This window comes from Pararge aegeria, chromosome 10 (genome assembly GCF_905163445.1).
Source record: "Pararge aegeria chromosome 10, ilParAegt1.1, whole genome shotgun sequence".
NCBI classification, from domain to species: Eukaryota; Metazoa; Arthropoda; class Insecta; order Lepidoptera; family Nymphalidae; genus Pararge; species Pararge aegeria.
This window is the reverse complement of record NC_053189.1, coordinates 8,563,300-8,590,980: the sequence shown is the minus strand read 5'-3', so window position 1 is coordinate 8,590,980 and position 27,681 is coordinate 8,563,300. Positions and strand designations below refer to the sequence as shown.

Sequence of the window (27,681 nt, the reverse complement as noted above, 5' to 3'; positions counted from 1 at the left end):
CCAAAGAAAATGTATTGAATTAGACAAAGCCAACATTACCTTACAATTTCTGTTTTTATGAATTTATTTTAAACTAGATCATCAGGCCCAAATTGTTTATATATTTGTCACGTCGCTACGGAGAGATGAAAATAAGTCTTTACCGTGCCTTAGTCTTTAGTCTTAAGTAAGTCTCTATAGTGTTTTTATAATGACATAAATTTTCTGTTAAAGTTAGGCATCTTCAGTAAAAACTATATGTTGCATTTTAAGTTTATTTGCTTTAAGAACCAGTTAATCTTATAGGTTGTTAATTGATGAATTAAAGATGCGTGGAAATAAACTAAGCCACACCTAATCTGGGTGCAGCATGCACATGATAGGACATAAAATCTATAATATTCTAATTACACACACAACACTCAGGTTAAATTCTCATAGTTAAAAAATAAATATTTTCTGAACTTTGAAATTGGTAGTTGCTAATAAGTATCGGAGGATAGTTTATAACTTCTTGAGGGTTTTGTAAAGTCCCAGAGTTTGGTAAGTTTTAAAAGTATTTTGATACTTTACGGTATACAATAATTGAAGTCAAGAGCAACAAGAATTTGCGTTAATTTACCCAGCTTGCAAATGGTAAGAATAAAATATGTGCATATGTACGTACATTTTGTTAAATGAATTAGATTCCGATAAATATCACAAAAAACTGCATACGCGTGTACATAACATAAAAATCCCACTGCCACCGGTTCTTGAACATGCCATTAATTACCACGACTATGTTTTTTAGTATTTACTTTGTCATGAGTACCTACATAGATAACTATTTAATTCCTGCGTACCTATTTAATTTACATGTGAAATAATATTCATAAGAATTATTTATTTTATCTTGGAACAGTTCCTTGAAACTGAAAGATAAAAATAAGTAATAAATATTTTACAATGTTTTTTTATGTATATTTGTTGACGTACTTGATATGTCTTAACATGTGGTATGCATCGATGTAATCTAAGATGAAAACGGACTGTTATGTGGACAACGCCAATTTCCTTATTTCGGTTGTATTACAATGTTCTCAAGAAGACATGCTGTGCCCACACACACAGTTCAGGATAAAAGCAAGAAGATGGCTAAGATTTTCTCAATTTTTAGCTCGACCTGAGCATTAGTCACTATAACAATGTGACAGTTTATAGTATTTATTCAGTCAATAACGTACCCTGTAAACAAGACCACAACCGTATAATAGGGTAAAACTATCAAATAACTCTATAATCCATTGAATACAATTAAAGTTTTTTTTTTTGAAGCATGCTTTACTAAAAAATTTTAATCACAATAAAAAAAACTTACTCTGGATGAGTAAGAGGTTTTGTATCTCTTTAAAAAATATTTTGCGCGTTCCCTCGTTCAAATAGTGATCCAAAGTTTAATATTATTATTGGTTATTTTGCTGCAGTACCTACTTAGAAATGGTGGGTAGAAAAAAATCTTTGCCTACCCACACGGCGTGGTAATGAGTAATGTTTCAAAATAGTGATTGGCTTCTTGTCGCTTCATTCATGTTTTGTTACGCAGATTACCACAGATTCTATTTCCATCCTTCCTTTAATTGGCATAGAGAAGAGGAAAAATAGAGAAACTCAATTACATACTTTGTCATAAATTTTTTTTGCAACTTCATGTGTGGTTGCTATTTAAAGTAACATCAATAGAAAAATAGTGTAAAGCTATTCACAGAGATGGAAAATATTTGTTTCTAAAGCTTGCTAGTCATTGTTAGCTGCAGCCATTTAAATCTTATGCATAATTCATACACATCAGTGCTTGACATCGGAGGCAGGAAGTCTCCACTTGTATTGACTGAAAGTGACCATTCTGTTGAAATAACACGTTTAAATACGCTTGTGACAATATTTGTCTAAAATGGCTAATAGTTATGTATTTTTACGATGATGAACAGTAAAGGCGACTTACTGTCCACCGAAGAAAAAATATAAATGATGATAACTAGAGTAGAGACATATTTTATTTTACAGAGTATATTAAGCGATTTTAAAATCACAGGTATTTACTCGTACGACTTTAGTATATACAAATAAAATGATGATCTGCATCTAAAGAGAAGAAGAAGATATTTTAAAGGGAATCTCTTAAATCGGTTAAGTAAGTTAACGATTGTTAAATTTGCACTAAAAGAGATAACTTAACTTTCGACATTCGGGTGATAAAAAGAAGTAATAAATAAATATACTAGAACAATACATACTCGTCCGCCACCTAGCCCCAAAGTAAGCGTAGCTTGTGTTATTGGCACTAAGATGAATGATGAATATTTTAATTAATAATATACATAAATACTTATAATACACAAATAGACATCCTGACACTGAAAAAACATTCATGTTCATCCCACAAACATTTTCCAGTTTTTGGAATCGAACCCACGGTGTTGGACTCAGAAAGCAGAGTTGCTGCCCGCTGCACCTATTGGCTGACAAAGTGATAATATTTTAGAACCTAACTGAAGGGAAATAACTGAAGAATCCGGAAAAACGGTTAAGGTAGTTAACGATTGAAAAATTTGCACTAAAACAGATTCATTCATAATTATCGGCATTCGAGAAAATGTTGTTCACATTAATCATGCGTTAGTATTAGATACGGTTTGTATTAAATACGTTCGCATATTATTTTTTTCTTTAAGATTTATGGCGTCTAATAATCAATTTGTAAAGTTTACAACTATTTTTGCTTGGCATAGAAATTTGTTTTTTTATAAATTTACTTACGCATTATGTATCTGGTAATATAATTATGTCCAGTTTAAATGTAAATTCAATATTTGTATTTGATTGAAGACGTAGGTATGTTAAGTTTGACAACATCGCTCATGATGATGGTGTTAATAGCACTTACCTTATATGTATAATAAATGCCTTTAAAGAAGTGAATTTTGAATAGTTGCGATGTGATAATTTAAACGCTTGTGTTTATTTACTAAAGAATCTGGCTTTAATGAGATTTAATCTAAAGTTTTTCTTGTATGTAATCTTGACTCTTGATGTTGTAATTTTAATTGTGCGACCAGGTACATTCTAATATATCGACGTTTGCGTGATCCAAGTCACGGTGGTTGCAACTCAACACGCAAACTGACCGTAGCGGTGCGTTAACGCATCGCTGCACGACGTGAGAAAATTCCCGCTGTATCTTATTGTTCAAACGTGTACACCACTTTGTATTGTCAGGAGCCAAATTAAACATTACTGTATCTTTAACATTTAGGTTGTCGGAAGTCTTGAGTTGTACATATTCATCAGATCTTTTAACTCATTTTTCAATAAGGAGTTTATTGGTCTGTTACGATTTTCTAATTAGTAGTTATAAATGTCGTGTTTTATCATGTGCCATTCCTCACATTGGTGACATTAAATTATTTTCAGCATTTTCTGGTATGTGAACTAATATATTTTGCTCATTTCTGCTCCAATTGTCGCCGTCAAGTTTAATTAACGTACCATCGTATAATTTCTCTGTCTAGACTACACCTTCGCTTACTGGACCTATTTATTTTTTAGTATAACGTATTGTATGTGTTTATTAATTATTAAACAAGAGAAGTGCTTTTAATTAAGGTAATAAAATTTTCTGCTTTTGTACGTTGAAATTAAAAGTGGTTTTGAGTCTGAGTTAACTTGCATACCTATTATAGAATATACTCGTAATATATGTTTGAGCATCTAGGTTAGTCTTTCGGATTAATTTATTTACATTTATATTTTTAAATCCTGGACTCACTTATTACTGACACTTAATAGTAATGTACTTTCAAAATTTATAATAATTAAAACATCAATAATAACATCCTATTTTATTATATTGTGTTTCCTACCAAATTATTACTCTCTTTAGTAAAATTTTAATATTAAATGAAGTTAAGATATTATTCTTGAATATTATAAAATCTTACGTAATCAGCAGTAGACACAATTTTACCAAGTTTAGCCCTGCTTATTTATAGTGAGCATGACTGCGGTTTTTGTAATAGAAGTAATCGGAAAATTAATCTATGCTGATTGTGGTTTTCTACTTGTTTGTGGGGACCAACAATATAATTTCCCACTGTTTAAGGTAAAGGCAGTCATAATTTTATTATATATTATAACGACTTTTATTGATACTATAACACAACTACACAATATATATAAATATAGAAGTAAAAATGAAATAATCATAACATGCTTAAAATGTGCTTATATATTATGATTAATACATTTTTAACGTTTATATATTAAGCTATCCGATCTACATTGGAACCAAAATTCAAAATTATTTTTAAAGTTTTACTACACCAGGGGTGAAAATTTAATATTCCATTTCTGAATTAAAAAATGTTAAAATCAGTGAATCAAATTACGTAGGTACCTATTAGCATATTTTTGTCAGCTGCAAAAAACTACCATAATTTTTAAAACTAAAACCGCTGTTTTTTTAATTTTTTAGCAATAATAAGATACATTTGAATAATAGACATGTGAAAGATTAACTGGATCATTCTTGTATGACTAAGTCACCGTGTATTTATTTATAAGAATGATGGACGGACAGGCTCAAGATCACCTGCGTCAATAAAGCCTCTATTATGTTGCCTTTTGTTGTTGTTTTTAAGTTCCATTTCGTAACAAAAGGCGCTTGCATTGTTTAGACTGCTACAAGCTACAAGTGTTTCGACACCCGTCAACGTTGCGTCCGCTTTGACAAGGTACCCTTTACAGCCTTGTTTTTTTGACTATATTATAACGTTTGTCGAGCAAAATCGAATAAGTCACATTAAATTGATATGCGGCCTAAGGCTAGGTATCTAGCGAATATTGTTATTAAATAATTGAACAAACAGATAGGTTAACTGTTGTCTGTTCCAAAATCAAGACGTCCATAATAGTTTTAATATTCGTCTGCTTAAATTGATTAATCACATAAGCTGTTATAAACATTTCTTGGCGAAAACTGACAAAATTGTTCAATATACGTAAATGTGAAAATTACAAACAATTTCACAGGCATCAGTCAATACTTCAATACCAACATTATATTTAAAAAATTCGGTCCCGCAATAGGAAATATTCTTCCGTTTTCTTAAAAGATTTCGATACACTGGCAGGTAGCAATTAAATACATAATCCACCATGGATCACAGAGCCCCGTTGCGGGTTAATGGCTTGTTTACTCACTTTGCTGACCTTATATGGCGTGAAAGCTCGACTACATTGTCGCCAGTTCTCGTTGGACTCAATATGGACGGACGGACGCGTCTGTCGTGTTTGATGAAGAATAAAAAACGGTTTCATTACATGATATCATACAAACAGGAATAAATCCATATTCCATCTTTAAAAAATGTTTAAAGGGTTTTTCTGTAATGTGTAAATTAATTTTCCAACTGTATTGTTTTTTTTATATTATACACTTGCATTTCTTATCCATCGATAGGTACTATGTTTTTGAAACAAGCTGTAATTTATTCGAGCTCATACATAATGGCTGCATCCTAAAATAATAGCTTAATCTAATGAAACATGTTTTCTTTATATTTTACTTAGAATTCTTCGTATGTTATTTCTACGTGTATAAAATATCATGACTAGTCATTCGTTGAATAAGTATAACATACTGTAAACATAAGGACCCGACACACTTTTTATGCAAGTGATGTTACAAAAACATATGGTCGTACAATCGTGTAGGTACTCCGGATATTACCCAATGACTCATCAACTCCTTATCTGGATGAGGAAGATAAAATGAAATCTCGTATTTAAATAACGAAGTTACATATAGAGAGAGAAAGCGTGTTAGTACAGTTGGTAGGAAACCTAAATAGAAATTTCAACACAAAGAACATTTTAAATAACTCTGTCATTACCAAAACAATAATAACAAGTTTTTGGATTGAACTAATTGCTATCCTTATCACAATATTCCCTGTGAAGTAGCTTTAATGCTCTGTCAGTTTAATCCGTTTAGGGATTTGTGTAAACATCAATACTTGGCACCAATTTCATCCATTATTGCATGATGCAGCAGCTCAAGCAGTTTTTACTGAAACAAAAAAAAATCTCGTGTGATTTCTTGGGTGTTTTCGAACTTGCCATGTGCCAAAATGTTGCTTTATTTATTTTGTACTTGTTTATTGGCAAACCACTAAAACCTCATAAATAGCCCCTAGTGTAAATCAAAGTCTTGAATGTTCCTCAGAAACTTTGGTAGTTTTCCCGAAGTCATAATAAACTACTCATAAACGCGAATTCAAAACCGCGCATTAACTTTTATCTTTCCTAGTAAACTTTTGGGTATAGGTACTTCTAAAATATCGTCACTAATATGATATGGTTAATATTCGAAATGTATGAAGGCAGCTATATAAGAACTGACGATTTTTTTTCTTTTCTTTACAGAAATAGCAAAAGTACGTGCAAGTCTATTCCAAATAAATGGAGTCAAGAAAGAACCTTTAGTTCTACCAGAAGCAGATGGCATGGTCACCACACTCACAGAAAAAGTATATGTACCAGTCAAGGAACATCCAGATGTAAGTTATATATTTTATTATACATAAAAGGAAGGAAGGAAAGTTAAGAATGATTAAGAATACCTTTTACATTAAACCGTTGCTTTATCAAAGTAAAAGTTTAGTTGGGTATTTTTCTTGTGAACTCAAAGCCTTTCTTTAGCTCGTTACAGTAAAAGTATTTTCTTAATCTATACTTATAATATATATAGGTTTTAATCTGATTTGATTACCTTGTTTTTCATAATATATTAAAATAATTTATATTAATTTTTTTCAAACAAAGTAACATTTCAACTCAATTAAGAAAGCGTTTCTGTATCCAATATGTACTAGTCGTGTTAATGGACTCGCGTTTGAGGGATTTCGCATTTTTATGTAAACTTACAATCGTAATTTGATAAAGAGTTAATCTCCTATTGAAATATCGTCTATATATTTTTAATTAAATGTGACACAAAAAATTACATCTAAGCAACAAATTTTACATGAAAAATTTGTTAAAGTAGGCAAGATTATAAAAGGGAAGTTCTTTAGGAAGCAAGATTGTACAACTCTGAAGAAAATATCTTTATACGTCATGAACGGCTCATGAATGAAATGGTATACGCGTAATAATTTTAACTCCACCGAAGCATGCCACAGCTTTTATAGCCACAACTAAAAGGTATAAACATTGTCATCTGTCGTTTGACTTGTCACACCCAGTCCAAGTAAAGCTATCGTACAATGCCATGGCATTCTCTAGCTGTTATTCTTAAAAGGGTTTTTGGTTCATTACGCCTTAGATTGAGATAAATGTCACAGGTTGTAAGTTTTATTGCATTTGGGGACAGAATAAACTGGTGTTAGTCATATAAATAGAAAGACAAGGTTGGCAGCTTGCTGCATTTGGTGACTTATTATGTCAGGGCGATCTCGTGTTACGACGGGTACAAGATCTCGGGTGAGGCTTATAGCTTTAATGATTCATTGTAATCAAATTTAATAATTGCAAATGATACTTCCTAATACAACAGCTGGCTGCTGGATTGACTGTGGTCATTGAAAATAATGTTGAGCTTTTTATACTGTAACATTTATTTAACAATAGTCATGCTGAAGTCACCTTCAGTTTAGTCATACTTACTATGAAGTGCTATTAAAAACCTGTTTTTAAACATTTTTTAAAATAAAAGAAGAAGAAGAGAATCAGTAAAAGCACGATATCTCCATATATATTTTAAAACAATTTAATCTTTGAACAGATGCAATTATTGATCATACGTAATAACGTACTAAAAATGTGAAGAAATATCTTATAATCGTTTAGTGAATTGTATACCATCTAAAAGCGAGCTGTGTTTAAAGTGTGCTCTATTTGGATATGAAGTCACCGACCTAAAGATTGGTTACACCATAAAGTCACCCGTAAGGCCCCATAAGACTTTATGAATAGATTCAGTTTGTCTCATATTGACTGCATATTCTTCTATCTTTTTATTCCCAAAATATAACCTGTCGCATCTTAACAAACATCGCTTCCTCTTTACAGTTATTTAGTTTTTAATTAAATTCTTACGTGATTATTTAATAGGTTATTGATATTCACCACGTCTTTGGCCAAAGCACAAACATAAGTTTGATACTTCTAATGAATTCTAGCTAGTAGCTTTCAAGATTGTATGGTCGGCGTTCTTGTTAGCGTGCGGTTGGCGCCATCCGACTCAAGTATGTTTCCATATAGGGTCATATACGTTTGAAATTTTACCGATATGGCTTTATAGTTGAATATAAACTTCTAATATAACGAAATTATGTGATGACAGATCGGAGTAATGAAGTGTGAGAGAATTAAATAAAAGACCGCAGAGATTAGTTTTTATTTATTGAATAATACTTATGAATAGTCCACAGGTGGTAATCCAATATATTATTATATCAAATAATAGTACGTTTATTAAACTTGTTCAAGGAAAATTATAATAAAACTATTAAATAAGGAATCAAGTCATGCACATTTACTTAACCATATTATTTATCATGTTGATTATTGTGGGAATTCAACAATACGTTCATAAATCTCAAGATAAATTCAGTCCTAAATGATGTTGATTTGTGATCAAAAGTATCCTTCTGAGGAGTTCCAGCATTTCTGAAATGATTGACAATTGACAAAAAATAATAGATATTTTTTATACATACCTTTTACAAAGTAGAGGATATCCGTTTACTTATTAATTTTGCTTTAAAGTTTACCTTTTCCGTGATCATTTTCAGTACTTACCTAATTATTACACTAAGTAAACAAAAACGAATGCTTTATCTTTATTTAACTTAAACATGACTACCACGAAGAGACAGCATAACAAACAATAACTATGCTCTTCTATGGAAATATGTGGATATTATTTTCTAAGCAAGCAATGAAAATAACAATGAATACAATTTTAATAGCAGGAACTACTTGAGATGACAATTATATATAAAATCGTTTGCTATCTCGTTTTTAACAAATTATTCATTAGATGTGTATGTTCAAAGAAAACTTCTATTATTTAGTTTAAAATTCTACAATTTGCAAAAACAAACGGTAACTCAAATAGAAATAGAACTAACAGAATAGTGAGGGATACTAGTATGTCGAACACATTGTGGCAACAATAGTTAGGCCTCGCGCAGTGGAGGCCGTGACTAATGCCACCGAAATATGTTTCTATAGTGTACTTTTAACACTCTGTTTACGTTTTATTGCCATCGTGTATATTTCTTGACGTGACTTTGTTTGACCGCTGATTATTATTTTTATTAAAAGTTAATTTGAATTAGCTGTTATAAATACTTCTACTTTTCTTGAGGGTTAAGCCTTAGGGGGTTTAGTATTTGGGATTACTGAACGAGTTACATTTTCTTATTTTTGGATTAGACAATCTTATCCATTTGATTACATTAAACGTTTTTCTTCAAAGTTAAAGCTGGTACGCTATTAGGACTTGTGCATTTTTCTGATCTTCTTTCCATCTAATTTATTCATATTTCTAGATGTAAACCACTTGCTTGAATACTTATCTAATTGTGATACGGTTCTCCATCTATCAAGACATTAGCTTCAATTCTAAATATTACTTTATGATGAACGCTTTTATAGCGTTCGTTCATATGTAGGTCATCCTAATTTTGTCTTAATGACTTGTGTGTACCCGCGTCTTCTCGTTACGCGTGTGTTCTAACTTCTAATGCTAGTTCTTCCGCCCAATATATTTTATTTACGACCGCGCAGTGTTGAAATAGAACCAAAATCAATTTAGCACAACGGCACAAACGTTAGTGTTGCTCAAAGAACGTGAGGTATTTGCTAGCACTCCCATGTTATGAACATCCAGTACTAGGAATTAGATATTTCGCTTATTATCACGAATTTTCGGCAAAGAAATGCAGCAAAAAATGTTTTGATCAATCATTTAGGAAAAGTTTTGCGCTACATAAAGTACGGGTTGCCTCCAACAATCTTATACAGAGTGCCGATTCAAACAAGAAATAGCAGAAACTTTCCAAACCGGTGGTAGAGATAATTATAATGATAAACGCAGATTTTGTTTCATTTAAGAGTATAAAGATACGATCGACTTAAGTTGGCACGCAATTTAAAATTCTTCAAGTGTTTATTTGGCGTCAATAAAACATAAATAACCATTTACCTTTGCATCATAATATTATGAATGAAACTCTGTGTCTCATTCATTGCCTATCTCAAGTTTTAATGCATGAGCTTATTCAAGTGCCATCCATCATATAGACGGTAAAAATGGTGCTGTTTAGATTAGAGACCGCGATATGTTTCCCTTAATAGACACAGACGTGGGCCAAATGTAGTGCACAATGCCGTATAGTTGTAACGCATTATATGTACAGAGTGTTTTTATTTAATTTATTTGCTGTTTTTCAAGATCATCTTGAAACTTTACAATCAACTTTACAATTTAGATTTTTTTCTGTTTTGGTTCAAAGTATAATAAATCTTTATAACAGATATCAGCACTTTTTATTATTTTTAATTTGTAGTAGTACCTGACAAGTGGAGCACGTGTTTACAACGCGTCATATACTCCAATGGCACATAATAATATAAAACTTATATTTCAATGCTCCAATTTTAGTTTAGCTGGCGTTGAGTCGATATAGTAGGTATGCCAACGCAATAAATCTACACTGTTTAGTAAAAAAACTGACCAGTAAAAAATAAGTCACGTAAGAAATATTTAAAAAATCGGAATATTTGGGAAGTGAACCGTGTTCAATTTGTTTGAGGTAATCTGGCCGCGGTACCTAGAGAGATGCAGATTAGATCCCAAATGTATTTCTAATAATGTTTAAGTATCACTCTGTATATTGCGTGAGATATAGCGGTTGGTATGTACAATCGCATGCGCATAGAAATCAGGTTCAATCATAGCTGTATCAACTAGATGGGAGTTTGTTGCAACTTGTGAACTCGTCTCACTGGTTTCACTGGATGTGATACAGCTCGTTTGAACGATGTGACGATAAAATATTATGTACCTAAGCGCAAGACTACACTAGCGACTTCGCGCTCTGCTCACAGTTACTTCTAGTCTAATAATGTAATAAATGCCAAAGTTGCTGCGCGTGTAATTAAGAAAATTGAAAACAAGACTGAAAAAACTGCTGAACGTCTTGAAAAATTCAGTCAGATAGATCGAAATCTGATGAGGAATTCAGAAGTTAGCGAAAAATTCACATACATACTTAAACCTTAAAAATATTACACTCCTTTTTGCGTAGTTGTTTAACTAAGGACAAATCAACAAATACAATTTCGCATGTATAATATCAAGTGGTTTTAAAGTGTTAATAATAATTCCGATGCCAACAGCGAGGGCCGCAACACTGCGTCCAACGTGCATCCTTAGCAGCGTTTCAGTTTGAGACCTGCATGCCACCAATCGTAAGACTTGCTCTAACGCTCGCTTCTTATCATTGGTCGTTAACTAGACGTAATCTTGAACGCCGGTAAGGACGCAGATTTGGACGCAGTGGTTTCACCTTGCCTTAGAATATTCAGTTTATTTAATAATCACCTTATTTCTAAGAGAAAATATATAGGAACCGTACATTTTCCGTGGTATAAAAATTCTTTGTCTTTCTCTGGTTTGTAAATAATATAAAGGCAAGCTGCTCTAGAAGGCAAACCGACAAAAGCACTTCTTTAAATTTATTACATAAGTATCAAATTACGGAGTAAGGATCTATGGAATGTAATACAAGTGGGCATGTGAAAAAATAATTTCCCATTGTTGCTATTATTTTACAATAATAAATATCTTCACTACGTATAATTTCATGCTGCAATGAATTTCTGTTTTTCTTTTAGTTTTAGAAAATGTACATATTCCTAAATAGACGTCCTTATTTTTGTTTGACAAAATTTATTAATAAATACCATTTGAGATTTCACATTAGTTATTTGTAGTCAATCACGTTATTTCCGTGTTTTGGTTGCGTTTTAATATTTAATTAATAACTATTATTAGTTTATACACCTATATACGTATTTTTGGAATTGTTATGTTTTGAGGTAGGTTATTCATTTTAAAAACGATTTAACGCGCATCTAGTACTTGCATGCCTGGCTAAAGTTGACAAATATTGTGTTTAATTCGGGTCCAAAAGATATTGGGGTTTTCTGCCGAAGACTGTCGGTAGACCGGTCTGGAGATAAAAGATATGAGTTGTTACACCCCTTGCGAATCATCCCAGTAATTATCACGAACATATGATAATAAAAGATGCTAATAAATAAGCACCAGTAGGAGGGAAGCAGTTTGAGCCAAAAACTCAGAAGTCCAAATTACTATTCTATGGTAAAGTAGATCTTTGTCTAGCAATGGCTAACTAATAGTTTGTGGATGATAATTTTTAAATAGGAAGAATATATTGAATTGAACTAGGCTGTACTTTGCTTATATAATTAGGAATATTCAATTGTATGCTTAATATAGTTCAGATCTGCGAATACTTCGCTAATATGTTTGATGTAATTTTCTCATTCCAAAAATGTTATTATGGGTCGATGTTGAGTATGATGATTTATAGAGGAAGGATATTGGTGGCTGGTAGGCGTTGTTTTACAGGCATATATTATTTACGATGCTAATTATAATTAGTTGGAATCCACAAACACCGGCGAATTAAAAAGACTCCCACTCGTATGTAAAACCAGATTTATAATATTATACCTACGCATTAACTCACAGATCATAAACACACCTCTACTCTTGCAACACAGAATGTCTCTTGTAATTGTCTGAATGTGCATCCATCTTCTGTACCTATTATTAATGTTGTGAGGTTCAAATCTGCGGAGATGGAATTTAGTCAACATCGATTTCACTTAGACCAACGTTTCGGACAGTGGCTATGCAAGTTTTTAAGAAATCAGTTCTGGGTATTATTACTAATATATTAAAATTATCGTTAAAGCCCTACTTTGGAGCAGCGTGGTGGGTCTATTCTCTGGTGGGTTAGGCTAATGAGTATAATATTCGAGTGTATGATGGAAGAATCTTGCGCCATGTACCTACGTTCAGTACTGTCAAAACAAAGTAATAGTTCTACGAATATGATCGAAATGGCGATGCAGAACAGACTACAGAACCCACGGTCGTTGTTCAGTCAAGAAAAAGCGTGTACACTTCCCGTCCCGCCCCCCACATTCCGGACCTGCGCAGTAACTGCTTACTTTTAGCATGCATAACTTGGCAGCATCCGCTAACTGTTACTGTAACCTCTTCGTGCTTGTTACACCAGCGTTACCTGCCATATACAAGTACATTACAAACCTGCACAGTTCCCCATTGTATTAATTTTCATGGCACGTACACTGTGCGTCGTAAAAAGGGCTGTCAAAGACTTTATACTAATTACATATCTAAGAATAACATTTTGTTGTCTATTGGTTTCCTGCAAAGGTGCTACACCTGAGTAGGTGTTCAAGGGCTATGCGCTTTTAAGGAAAACACTAGGTAAACAACTCAAACGAAATCAAAAGGTTCCGGAACATTCCTGTTTATTCCATTTGATTAGGGAGATGGCGACAAAAATTCACAAAACACTTCGAAATTTTGGCCAAACCACCACTTCCATTTTTAGTTTGCGACCATGTTTTATATTTTTTTTTATATACCCAACTTATAAGTAAAAATGCTGTAGCTACCCGCTACCGTGAAGTCCGTAGTTTTTACGAATAATCGATATTTGATGAGAATTTTAGTGTTCATTAGAATTATCGATAGAATATTAAAAAAATTGTTTCATATCAAATAAAATTAATTTTTGTGTAAATTCCATTATGCCATTGGGTGCACCAATTTAAGTCAGGTTTTAGTTTTTAAGCTAAGTCTTTTTGTATTAAAGCTTATAACTTCCAATAATTTAACGAAATCAAATATATCAAAAGTATAATTCAATATAGTTTTGACTGTCTTGTTTAAAGAAATACTACCTTACATGGTGAATTAATATTAATTCTGAAGTATAATATATCACTTAATCTCACCTTATTAGTTAGCCCTAATCTGGTGAATTATTATGTAATCTGATGTATGTATAATTTAATCCTACCTTATTAGTTAGTGCAGAAGGAGACTTTCAATCGTAATCTTTTTTTGATAGACAGTTTAGGCACTTGTATTGGAATGTCGATTATAAACTAGATGTGCCCTGCGGCTTCGCCCGCGGTTTTTTGGGAGGCAGCGTACTGCTACATAATCTACACCTATAGTCATATATGAGATTTTGAGATTCTTTCACAAACATTTTTTTATCTTACGTAATTTTTTTTTCAATGAAAAGTATACTATATTAGTTCTAATACCTCCAATAATATGTATAAAAAGTTTCATGAAGATCGGCTTAGTAGTTTTCACGTGAAAGCGTAACAACAACAAACTTACAATCACATTTATAATAATAGTAATAATAGTAGGGATAGGGATTTTATGGTATTGATACCTAAACTGCTAAAGTGTCATGTATTTATGAAAATATGAGAAATTCATATTTTTCATATCAACATGAAAGTGCTGAGGATGAGGTTGGTACCATGTAGGTACATCTTCATACCCAGGAAGTAGGTTTTATAATTTGTAACAACTTGCATTATTTGTAAAACAGCATGGCAAGTGCTAGCAAAATAACTGCATTTACGTACAGAGGGAAGGTTGAAATAGTAATACGAAGTATTCCCCAAGCGGCGTGTGCTTTATCATTCACGAAAGCGAGCGTCAGTAAAAGCCAAATCGAACGAAGATAAAACAGTTTAGGTTGAGAAGGAGATCTAGAAACAAGCAATAATATTTCACTGTAAACACATGTGCATAAATAAACATATCGAATCTATGGCTGAAGCAAAGTTCCTTTTTGCTGTAGATACATCGTGGTTGGCCAGTTGTTGAAGGTTAAATTTATGTTCAGCTCAAATTAGATTCAACTAGTTTATGTACTCACGAATAAATTACATGTCTTTTAATTATATTTATTTTGCAAATAGGTAATATGAGGCAAAAAAGACAATTGTATTAGCTTTCTTTAATAAGAACTGAAATAAAGAATATGAAACACAATGAAAATTTTCCGAAAAATTCGCATTTATAACATATATGATATCATTGCATGCTTATAACGAAGTACACGCAGATCTAGTATAACATGTCGAAGATAATATGTGTTGAATAAGTTTAGTAGTCCCAACGAAGAATAGAATAGCTATAAAAACCATTTTATCTAAATCAAAATGTCGCTTCAAACGAACGACTGTTTTGTAAGAGCTTGTAGTTTTACCTCACTGAGTTATTGCTTTCCGCTAAAATTGTAGAGGCGGCGACTTCGCGGCTAAACAGTCTTTAAATAAAACAAACAACTGCAACATGGTTGGCAGTATTTGTAGTTAGTTTACCTTACCGTACGTAGTTGAAAACCAAGCGATCCTACAACATAAAAAATATTGAACTGTTCCTATTCGATTTACATTTGGCTCTCTTTTAACCATTATTGTTTTTACTTTTCGGGCCGAAATGCGAAGAATCTAGACTGTACCCATACGAAGATTAATTTAGAGCTCAGAGCATATAAGTAACCACCTTAATCGTCTGCGAAAAGAAATCTGTAGAGTAATTTAACTCTAATCATTAAAAGAATATAAATCTAAATAAAGAGACACTAGTAATGTCCTTTAGAACTTTAAGTACAGAAAACACTTGTCACCGAACTATAGCTGCGAGAGTAATACATTTCTATTTTTCACAACGGCAAACACTAGTTGTCTTAGAACGTAAGAGGAAAAGTTACAACAAAATCGCTAACTGCTACAAATGTTCTGTTAAAATTTGAGTGCTCTGAGTCTCGTACGCGGTGACAAGGTGACGCGTACGCAACATTTCTATTCAAGATATGAAGATTTCTATGATAACATTTTAAGATAAAACCGATTAACTTTATGATGAAAGAGATACATTCAAAGCAGAAATAAGAAAGCATCCGATTAGGTAAAACAATAAAAGCTGTTAAAAATGACAATTGAGGCAATGTTGATTTATGCTATCTTTCCTGCCTGACCTCTTCTTCAATCTGCTTTCTCAGTCGGAAGCAGTCACTATTAAAAAAGAGGTAAGACGTTAAAAACGAACTTGTCATTTAGGCATTTCTTTTGTTAGAATCATATTTTGTAATTGATGTCTCAAAATTTTCCTAGATATTGAGCCATATATTTGACTAGTATATCCAATGTGTAGGGTATCCGTTAATTTCCGTTACATTTATTATCCTGAATAGCTACACGAAATGGCAAATGATGAATCATAGCCACCTATTTTCATAGCACTCGACTGTATTTCTAGATTTAAATACCCGTTTTATTACATCACTTACGTAAACATGCTAAAATCCAAGGCGGTACAAGTGATTCTATGCCGCTGAGAATTATTTTAGATCCGTCCAGCTGTCACAATTTTGTTTGGTGTCTACTGCAGTGAACCATACCAAGAGAAATACGTGGTTTCAAATTGAAAAATAGTTAAGACAACAGTAAATGTGAAAAAAATGAAGACCATGAGTATGCATGAAATAAAATTAGTTCTCAGAGCTGACGAAAAACGTGTTTTCGTTTTTTGATCAAGGCGATCAAATAAAAAAAATATCATATTTAAAAAATTTTTCGTGTGGAACGTGACCATAGAGAAGTAATTATTGTGAAAACAAATACCAATAACGTTAACTTAAAAAAGAACTCATGGTATGAGTTTCTCTTTGTAGAAATTCCTAATGTATTAAAAAATATTTAAATATTGCGCCCTAGAACCAGCAAAGAGCGAGTTATAACTGAAGGTGGCGTATCGTAAAGATGCAATTTCACTATTGTTCTTTTTGCAGTTGCTAAACTCTACCAAACAAATACCATTAAGTCCAAACCAATTTTTCGATTAATTAAAGGTGGCGGTGCAATGGTGCAATTTTAACTAGTTTAAGGCCGCATAATATATTCTTACCAAATAAAAATAGCCACACTTGCTCTTATGTTATATATTATGCGCTAAAATTATTTATCATCTTTCCGTTTTTTGCTACGATTTAAGTCATTTTGATAATGAGAGTCAAGAACAACGTAAAATATAAGAAAAACCTTCTCACGCTTTTAAATCCAGTTGGAATGTGTTATGTTATACAGAAAGTTGTTTAGCGTTAAGTCCTACCTGTTGTGTAATATGTTTATAAAAAAAATGCTTTAATTAAATATTTAACCGCCCAGAAGTTGATAAGCGCTACGGAGGCACTCATCCTTAGTATTTATTTACTCTCATACATACACTATTTATCACCTGCATATTTGCTCCGATAAGGCGTGCATACAGAATTATTAATGATTAGATTGCATTTTATGCACTTGGCGGGTCGTGGACCATAACCTTCGTTTAATATTAACGCCCTAATCTCTTATCACCAGAGTTCGCAGTCAGTAAAACATTTTAGAAATTGTAACTATAATTATACTTTGTTTAACGTATATATGTTGTGATTTTTGTGTTATTTGATAAAATGTACGCAATTTATTTAATAATTACCTTTTGAAGTTGCTAGTAAGTTTAAGCTTAGTTCTAATTACGTTAGGAGTTATTAATTTACCGAGAAGAAATAATCAGATATCTGTTTATCTAGTAAACAAGAAGCCAACGAACAGTAATCTAATGATTAAAGTTATTTAACAATCATTATTATCTCTAAAATAGCAAGTTGTACAAAATGGCCTCCTGATAGAAATTAATAAAAAACTGTGCTTGGTGCTTGGATCTTTTCGTGATTTATGAAGGAGCACAATCCTGATGACATGCACATTGTTCAACGACGAGCAAAGGTTCACGGGGCCGATAAATATTGAGGTTCTAAGGTGGTGATATCGTTAAGTTATACTAGAAAATAAAGACTCGGTAGGACTTCCACAAGACGATCAGACGACTTCGAAGGAATAGCAGACAGTTGCTGAAAACAAGTGGCATAGGACCTTGGTTTCTTGAAATCCGTACTAGACCTATTCCATTGATTAAGAGGATGTTGTAGCACTTTAGCAATTAAGAGAGATAATCTGTGAGGGAAATTGGTTTCTGTAATGCTTAAAAGGAGACACTCCTTTACAAGTGGAAGACTGGGTTATGCGGATATTCCGACAAGAGCGCTATGTTCAAGGGCAGTTCGGAAGATAACCAGATAACAAAGTGTATTTTATGTAAATTATTTGTATCTTATATTAATTATCTATATTTAGAAACATATTCAGTTACATAAAATTCACTGTATGAAATACACAAAGTAAAATCACCTTGTAAACCGTAATGCAGGAACACTGTTAATATTATCTACAAGCTATCTGTCGGTCGGTGTCAACGGTGAGAGGTCAAGCGTATGATGTATCTTGAGCAATCTTGGGTCATCTATTTCTCCGGTTTTCTCAAACATTACTTGGAGTTTTGTTGTATGAAAATCCCTTTATAGTATGCGCTTTTTCTTTGCTTTATTAAAATTATTGTGTAGTTAAAAATAACAAATGTTGCGTTTTTTAAATTTTTCGCATGACTACGGATTGCGAGGTCCAGGATTCCCATTTCTGGGACGGCGCAGAATGAGACAAGTGGGTTGTTCAAGAAAAATCATTAATATCTCGCATAGGCGTAATATTTCCATGGCTTAGTTAGGTATTAATTATTATCATCATGTGATAATATTTAATAGAGCCAACCCGCATTTTAAGCAGCTCCCCCAAGAGCTCACCACTTATTTTATTGTCATGATTGTAATGCCCCCCTAATGTGTATAATATGTAAATTAAATTATGCATACCTAACAAAGTAGGACTTGAATGGACTAGAATTGTTTTCTTGTACATTATCTTATATGTACCCGCTGATCAAAAATGATGAAAACATCAAACTGATGATTCTTATCCAGTAGCACATTTGAGACCATGTTTACCTTAGTCAGGTTCTATAGCTTGATTAGCTTGATAGAAACTCGCTAAGTAATAGATATGTGAAATGTAAAAGGAGCCTCTGCCTTTTATGACTAATATATATAATTAGGAAAAATAGTCTTAGAAGTATTTCGATTATCAATGGAGTATTTATATTTAATAAAGACGAATCTCAAGGAATAATTGGTTTCAGTTTCTATCCCGGTAAAAGCTCTACCTGTAAAATCCCGTCGAAATCGGTACCCACTATTGTTGCGAAGTTTAGGTCCGACAGTAAAATTCGTACTTTATCACTTGCATTATATGACACTCTGTAACAGACCTATTAGTTGTTTGCTCGAACCATCTGGCGATTATCTATGGATGGACAAGTAATATGTCGTAACTGGTAATGTTGTAATAAAACAGCTTCTGGGAAGTTTAAAACCCATAACTCTCTAGGTCATGTTGTCTTAATATAAATAGCAGACAGATATGATTCTATAGATACGAGTACGAAGTAAACTAAGTCAATTGGAGTCCTAATTATTGTCACTAACACTTGATAGAAATTATTCCCTAGTGTAAATGTATGTAACTTTTCCCAACCGGTTAGAGGTCCTTTAAGAGATAAGATCTTTGCTAGGACATCATCATCATGTACGTGACGGTTTCGCGAAGCTCAACGACGTGAGGGACCAGTGAATCCCTGTGAAAAATTACAGTCGCTTGCGGTACCTCTTACAGTATAATGTTTTATGCAAAAACCTTTCCGGTTCTTCCGGAACTTATTAGTTGGTAACCGCTTTAAAAATAACCCCCTTGATCAATACTCAGCCTATCTTTCTTTCGCGTCATAATATTTATTTTAAGTGAGTATTATGTAAATTTTGGTTTAAAAGATACGTCATTAGGATTTATTTAATTGTATGGATTCTATATATATATATAAATATCTAGATTCTAGTCAAATATCAATTTAAAAAAATATGCACCTCAGTGTACGATACGTATATTTTTATTTTTTTACCATTTGTACCTTTTTATTATTGTCGTTCCTATTCTCCTTATCCTAGTTGGAAGAGGGAAGGTCCTAGGTCCATAGGGACACTGGTAAAGATCGGGTGGCCATTAGTGTTTCCTTGTCCATACCTTTTTAAGCATAATGAGAAACCCTTCGGTACTAAATGAACAAAATAGGCATAATTTGAGAATAACATTTAAACGTTTAGTCTCCGACGTTCAGACAATTGTCTGATAAAACAGACGTTGCATTTCATAAATACAATAGATGTACAACTACTTCTCGCGAGTCAATATTAATATACTTTTTTTCATTCTTTGACATTTGTCTCGGAGCCAAACGAGTAATTAGGTTAGTAAATTTGGGTGCCGGACATAGCACATTGCGTCTCAAGCATCGGCAACGTGTGAATGAACAGTATTTGTGCCAAAACAAAAAAAAACTGTCGAAGACGTTACAATCTATAGACTTCTTACTACTTGTGAACTGCCACTGGAGTTTTTCTTGGAAATTAATATTTTAATTTCTTTCGCATTTTTAAGTCTCACGACAATGGCAGTGTGCAATTCCGAAAAACCAAATCATTTCTCAAATCTTGTAGATTTAAAATTATTTTTTGGCAAACTATTACCGACAATTTTTTTGAATTTTGTGAGAGTGGACTAAGCACCATGTATTTTAACGTATTTATAAATTTGAAGCTGTCTGTCAATAATTAAAAGTTTTTTTTAAATTTTATTTAACCCTTTACCGAAATATTAAGGAAAATTTAATAAAAGTAATAAATTAAATTACTTCATAGCATACTTTGCTACAATCTTCTTTAACTTTATATTGACATTTAAGTTTTTTTTGTAGTAGTAGTTACAGTTTAGACTTAAACAGCAAATAAATTATTACTTCATCCTTTGTCGGAGATGCATATAAATCGTAAACATTAGTGCGAAATAAAATGCATTTTTTGGACATAGTTTTTTGTAGAGAGTTCCGAAATCCTCGGTCCAGGGTCGCTTGTTTCCAGCGGCTTCGATCGACTTGCTTAATTTCGTCATAGGAAAATACAACTTTGAAATAAGGAACATTAAACTCTGAATTTATTGTGGTTTGATGCTCGAAAACCGTTTACGAGGTGGGCAAAATGTCGTGCTTAGGCCACTCAAGTAAAACTTCTGTTGAACGTAAAACTATAATGTGTTACACAAATACATAGCGGTTCACGTGTTCCTACTTAAGGGCATGTATCCACTTGTGAATTTATAAATAAATTAAAATAATGTAAAGGATTGCAGGCACACCTACCGACGTTTTTGCATAAATAATGCCGATATGGAGTAGTACCTACGCCATATTTGCGCACAAACAGAAATAGGACAATATATTACAAAAGCCAAAGCTTAATTTCAAAACGTACACTATCTACAAGTGACAAATTCTATTTTCTCTATGATTTGCACTATGATCCCGGATTGACTGACAGTTTTCCTCTATTGGTCATAATGAACAGTATTAGGAGTAGCGCTCATGTAGCCTTTTAATGTTAACTGCGATTCACAATATCATAACAGTCCTAATTAATTAAATAAAAAAAGTAAGAAGGTCTAAGTTCATTATGATTCGTTTAAAATGCTACGACTCTATATTCTCTGGTACAGTCATAAAAATCAGCTAATTAATCGGTTATAAGAAATATAGAACGCAAATCTCATAGTATAAGTTTGGGGGTTCTTATTGCCAACATGTGGATGATAATCTGTGTTGCGTTTTGCGGTAGAATGTTGAATGAACACGATCAAAATATAGTACCTGAATACACTATCTTCAATTCTATAATTGAAAATAACGATAAAATACCTTAAGATGTTTTTAAAACCAAAGAGTATCAGCAATATATTTTGATCATTCTAATCACATGATTTATTTCCATGCACTTTATGTGATAGATACGTGTGATTAATTATGACATTAGACATCCATGCATTCACCAGTGTATGTATTCTTAGCTTAACTTTAAATGGCACTATCGCCTAAGCAAGACGGCAAGACACGTCGTGACCAATCTATACATTCTTCAACAACAAAACAACTCTTTAAAGCTTCAAGAAAAATATACCTTATCACAAACCAATAGTTACTAGAATCCATATTATGTGCTAAATATTAGCGTAACAGATTGTAGGGCAATTACTATGAAATTAAACCATCAATCTATTGCAATACAGATGGTTAATACACCTGAATATAAAAAGTACCTTCGAAATACTAGCTAAAGACGGTGATTGGTTGTGGATAAAAGTAAAAGATTAAAAAAATCGAATCAACTTTATTAAGAAACTTAACCTGGATCGCTATCTCATTCTAACCCGTGAAACTGCGGTAGGTAAAATTATAACAGCTAATAAATCTGCCCATAAATCCTGACATGTTTTCTTTTCAAAACGTTTTATATATCCATGAGTATAACTTTGCAGAAGATCCAATCTGAGAAATCAAAACAGTCTGAGTAAGTGCATCGCATATGTTTTTATGAAGTCGAGAATAGCTGAAAAAACACAAGCGCTTTGAAAGGGTAGGTATCTTTAAACAATCACATCGTTGATGTTTCAATGAACCGCATTTAAATATAAGATTCAATAGGTATACAACAATTCAGCGTTCTGCTCATAAATCCCAAAGTTTGAAACATAATAAACTGAAATAAACCAACATATATATAACAAATAAAAACGCTAACTACATGTAACTAATGACATAATATTAAAACAAAAATGCAAGTAAGAACTCTAAAAATAATACCCATGAATTTACTTGTTTTATGGTAACCAATTATTTGAGGTTACGTAGCTGTGGTAGAGGTCTATAATTTTTATTTTAACATGAAGATAAAATTGGGGAGTTTTGCGGTATTTACTATTATTTAACTAATGCAATGTGATATTTCCGCGATTGCAAGTATTTTTAAAGTAAATATTATTTTTGGTATTAATTGGCAAAAGTAATCGGACTCAAATATACTTATTCCTATGGTAGAACAAAATTGTGAGTATTTATAGTCTATGCAGCTTGTACCTAATACTGGCTCGGGTTGAAATGCAATTGATGTTTATCGATTAGATGCGCCGACGGCTAGGGCGTTTCCAATGTAGAAATGATTACTTATGTACATTTATAAATCAAATATATTTCTATATCGGTACGATATAAATCAAAAATTTAATACTAAAACACTTGATTTTAAAATGAAGTGATTTTATTGCGTTATGGTATTTCATGTTAATTTTTATCAATTCTTACATCTAAGCTTGTTTAGGAGTATTATTTGTTGCTTGTATCGTGTTTTTAAAACGTTTAGAATATAAATAATCCAAATGCTATTTTGGAATTAACAGACATCCGTTACTGGAATAAACATATGGAAACATAGCATGAACTGTAGGTACCTATAAATCCCAGTTGAATAATCTTTGGAGTATATATTTTGAGGAAGTGGTTCCGTGCAACTAATCTTAACTCTAGAGGCACAACGAATATTTTATCTTGTACCAGCTGTAGCACTAATTCAAATTGAGTTATGATCAACTGGGAAGCATTTAGAATGTCTAACCTACATTCTGTTGCGACCACCGTGTTAATTGGTACTGAGCACTCAGCTATGACCGTAGCGACCCATGTGCAAGGATTTATTTCATTATCAGTCACCTATATAGAATCTTTCTTGCATTACAGTTTAGTTATGTTTTTCAATTCTTTTAAAAGATCTTCTTTAAATTATGACTGAAATATGTTTAATATTATAAAAATCGAGTGAACTTACCAAGCGTAATCACCTATTAAGCCAAATAAGATCAAGTCTAATTTTAAAGTAATAATATAAATACTTACTCGTTATAAGTGTGAGGAGGGTGATGTTCTAGGAATCTCTATCCTTACGGAGATAATGCCTCTGCCCAGCAGTGAGCAGTGGCTGATGATGATGATAATTTTCATAGAATAGGTAATAAATAGGCACTAATGAATGGCCTTTTCATTTTTGAAATTAAATTCAGTATAAAAGCTCTTTAATTTACTCAATATATGCAGAAGCATATCTATAATTTTGCTCGTGGCTGTCTAAATACCATCGAAGATTATGATCTGCGTTTTCTAAAATACTGTAATTACTTTTGTCATGAAAATATCAACTGGTTGTGAGAAAACGTATTTGGGCTCGTAGCCAAGTGGTGCGACGCTATTTCAACATGGCTTCGCGTCCGTCTGAGCTTTGTACGCACTTGGGAAAAATAAAGTCAGTATTGTTATTGACAGCCGACAGACATTGGGAACTTAACTTAACTAGAGTCTTAGCCAAAAGCAAAAGAAGAAGATGACATTATATACAAATTCCTAATTACACCTTGGAGTATTTGCCAGTTGATTTCGTGTTCGTGTTTCGTTCTATATATGATCATTCAAATATTTTAAGTAACGTCGATTATTAGTATAAACTGTTATATAATTTAGTTTTTGTTGTTTATGGTAATCATAGCAAATTAAATGATAAAAAAGTTATTACTATAACGAGTGACAAAATTTTGTAGTAGGTATGATTAAAATAAAATAACTTAAATTTAAAATTAAATAAAGGAAGCAGAGATATTTATGAGATAAAATCTTACATGAAAGAGAAGTTTTCTAACGCATTACGACATGACTTCATAACCATTAAAACCAAAGAGACAAACTCTATGTTTCTGTCTATTTTAGTGTAATTTTATGTAAACACTGGCAGCATAAAAAGTCGTCATCAAAATAAAACACGTAGGTAGAAATTACTTGTTCAATAGTTCATCTTACAAATTTTCCAGATTAACCATATCTACCTAGATTATTGTTTAGTTAGATTATAAGAGTTGTAGCTTAATTGTTTAGTAGTTTATAAGTTTTCTAGTTTGTTAATTGATAAAATAGAAGATATTATAGATACATACCATATCGTAAATTGAAATCATCCGTAATCTGCACTTTTGCAGTTTCTGCAATAAAAACTTTACTTTTTATTAAAGTAACATTGTACGGTAAAATATTACTAAATAAAAGTAATATATTCAAACAATTTACACGCTGTCACGCGAAACAATCCAATGTGACACGTGTGACAAATCTTTAGGCTTAATTTTATCCACCATTTACTTCTAAACATTTCGTGTTTCAACCGAAAGTTCGAATGCGTAACGAGAATATGGAAAAACAACTGCTATGATATTGTGTGTTCATTGGCTCTATTCCAGATGCTCCATTTCTTACATTGTAGACACGGGGAGTGATAGCCGTTCACGGTTCATATACGTCGAACTGACCACGGCTTTGATGCTAGGGAATGAGGTTGTGGTCTAATGTTCCGTACTCGTAATGTTCCAGAGTATACGTATTTGCTGCAAGCTAGATTTCTGTATTAACGCCGATAGTTAACCCAACTGTTGCGCAGTTAATATCCCAAATACAAGGCACCGTTTGGTATCAATGTGTACGTGTTTTCGGGTATAGACACTTTCTCGAACATTAGTATTATGAAGTGTATTTAGATAAACATTTATTTATTGACTTTCTTCTATTACAGTTCAACTTTGTGGGAAGGATTCTCGGACCCAGAGGTATGACTGCAAAACAGTTGGAACAAGAAACAGGTTGCAAAATTATGGTTAGGGGCAAGGGATCTATGAGGGATAAGAAAAAGGTATGTTTTTTGTTTCGTTTTAATTTAGATACAACATAAAAAACTGTTCATCTTATATAAACCTCCTTTTTATATTTCATGCAGCGTCAATTGGAATGCAAGTCAGGTTTATTTTACACAATACATTATACTGAGAATCATGCGTCAAGTAATTTCCATGTAGCTTCTGAGATCCTTTTAAAGGATTTATTATGTCAGTATTTCAAATAAATTTAGCTTTATTAGTATTAAATGTAAAATATCCACTTGTTTTAGTCATATTAAATCTTGTTATATTTTGTCTTCATTCATGTTTACGAGCGTTTTTGAAGCACTATGCATTCTTGGCACTGGTGTTCCTTTTTCTAGCGGAATAATTTCGTTCATATAAATCGGGATAAAATGTCTGCTATATATTACATGTCCAATGATTTATTATTTGGGCATATTCCAGGAGGATGCAAACAGGGGGAAGCCAAATTGGGAGCATCTGGCTGACGACTTACACGTACTGCTCACAGTCGAAGACACGGAGAATCGGGCAAAGATAAAGTTAGCCAGAGCAGTTGAAGAAGTTAAACGCCTTCTTATTCCGGTAAATTTCTTGATTTGATTGAACATATATTACACAACCCCTTTTATTGAAGCTTTTGAATTCTCTTTACTCAATTTACCAAATTCTACTCCCATAATAAATTAATAAGAATAGACTAATTATCTGAAATTTTGTGTTATGGTTTCTACCTTCTTTGAGCATAGTCTTGAGACCTACCAGCCGAAATAAACATATAAAAATATAGATACAATGCAAAACAGATTAGCAGATGTCAATTCCGGAACTGGGATGAGAAATAGATAAAAAAATATAAATTATAAAGAGAAGAAGATCCTACAATTTATTTCAGATTGTGCAATACGGGTTTTATTAATGTCAGGCAAACATTGCAACGTAAAGTTCTGGTAGTTCAAATATCATGAGTTTCATCGGTCTAGCTTGCAGGTCTATTCTGACACAGTTATAAAACGCAGCCTGTAAGTACAAGTACTCCTTTAAACTTGCCAATATCGTTACATTAATGTCAGAACAATCATGTTTAGTTCATTTCTTAGTTTTCGTGATTCTATTTTATTATTGTCAGCACTTAAAACATATAATAATCCTGCAGTTCCTTATAAATTATGACTACGCGTAAATCTTTTTTTACTAGACACCTGAAAACTTTGCTGTTGGGGCCAACGTTCCAATTTCTAAATTAGTTAAGTCGATTTGCAAGTTTCTTGTCGTTATAACTTACCTAAATAGTTTTCGATATCTAAAAATTTGCAGTGAACTTTATTGTTACCTCATGTTTTTGAATACAAAATAATTTATTCTAAATTCGAAATATATAAGCTATTAAATTATTTATACCTGCCCATGAACATTATAAATATAGTATTTATGTAACAAACTGGAGTCTTTTCCCGTATAAGAAAAAGGGTTAATCAATAAAATTGTGCGTTGCAAGATCGCGAGATGATGATGCTGTTACTTGAATCATTAAATGTATTTGTTTTAATATCCAATTGTATGCTATTGTTACAGCAAGCAGATGGCGAAGATGAGCTGAAGAAGCGTCAGCTCATGGAGCTGGCCATCATAAACGGCACATACCGCGATTCTAGCACGAAAGCCGTCGTGCCCGTCAACGGTCAGTGCCTAATAAGTATGGTCGCATTCATGTTTTGTCACTAACTTATATTAAGCACTCACATAATTTTTATTTCACTAAGGGGTTATTTTTCAAGCGCGTAAAGTTTCAGTGACCGTAAAGTTTGTCCCATTTCGCTTACGTATGTACTATTAAAACTGTCAGAATTATTCACCAGAAAAAAAAATCGCCCCTTTGATATTTTATTCCCGCGGGTGTTGTACGAG

At 32.5% G+C, this 27,681-nt stretch overlaps 1 protein-coding gene across 4 annotated transcripts in view; it reads left to right on the top strand.

The window, feature by feature from the left end:
- Positions 1-27,681, top strand: part of LOC120627104 (protein held out wings) — an 82,639-nt gene that overhangs the window by 45,939 nt on the left and 9,019 nt on the right. For 3 of the 4 annotated variants that reach the window (XM_039894955.1, XM_039894954.1, XM_039894957.1), the window contains exons 2-5: positions 6,445-6,578; positions 25,668-25,784; positions 26,218-26,358; positions 27,349-27,469. In XM_039894955.1, coding sequence (XP_039750889.1) covers positions 6,445-6,578; positions 25,668-25,784; positions 26,218-26,358; positions 27,349-27,469 — 513 coding nt within the window. The remainder of the gene's footprint in view (positions 1-6,444; positions 6,579-25,667; positions 25,785-26,217; positions 26,359-27,348; positions 27,470-27,681) is intronic. The other variant, XM_039894956.1, reaches the window with a different exon arrangement.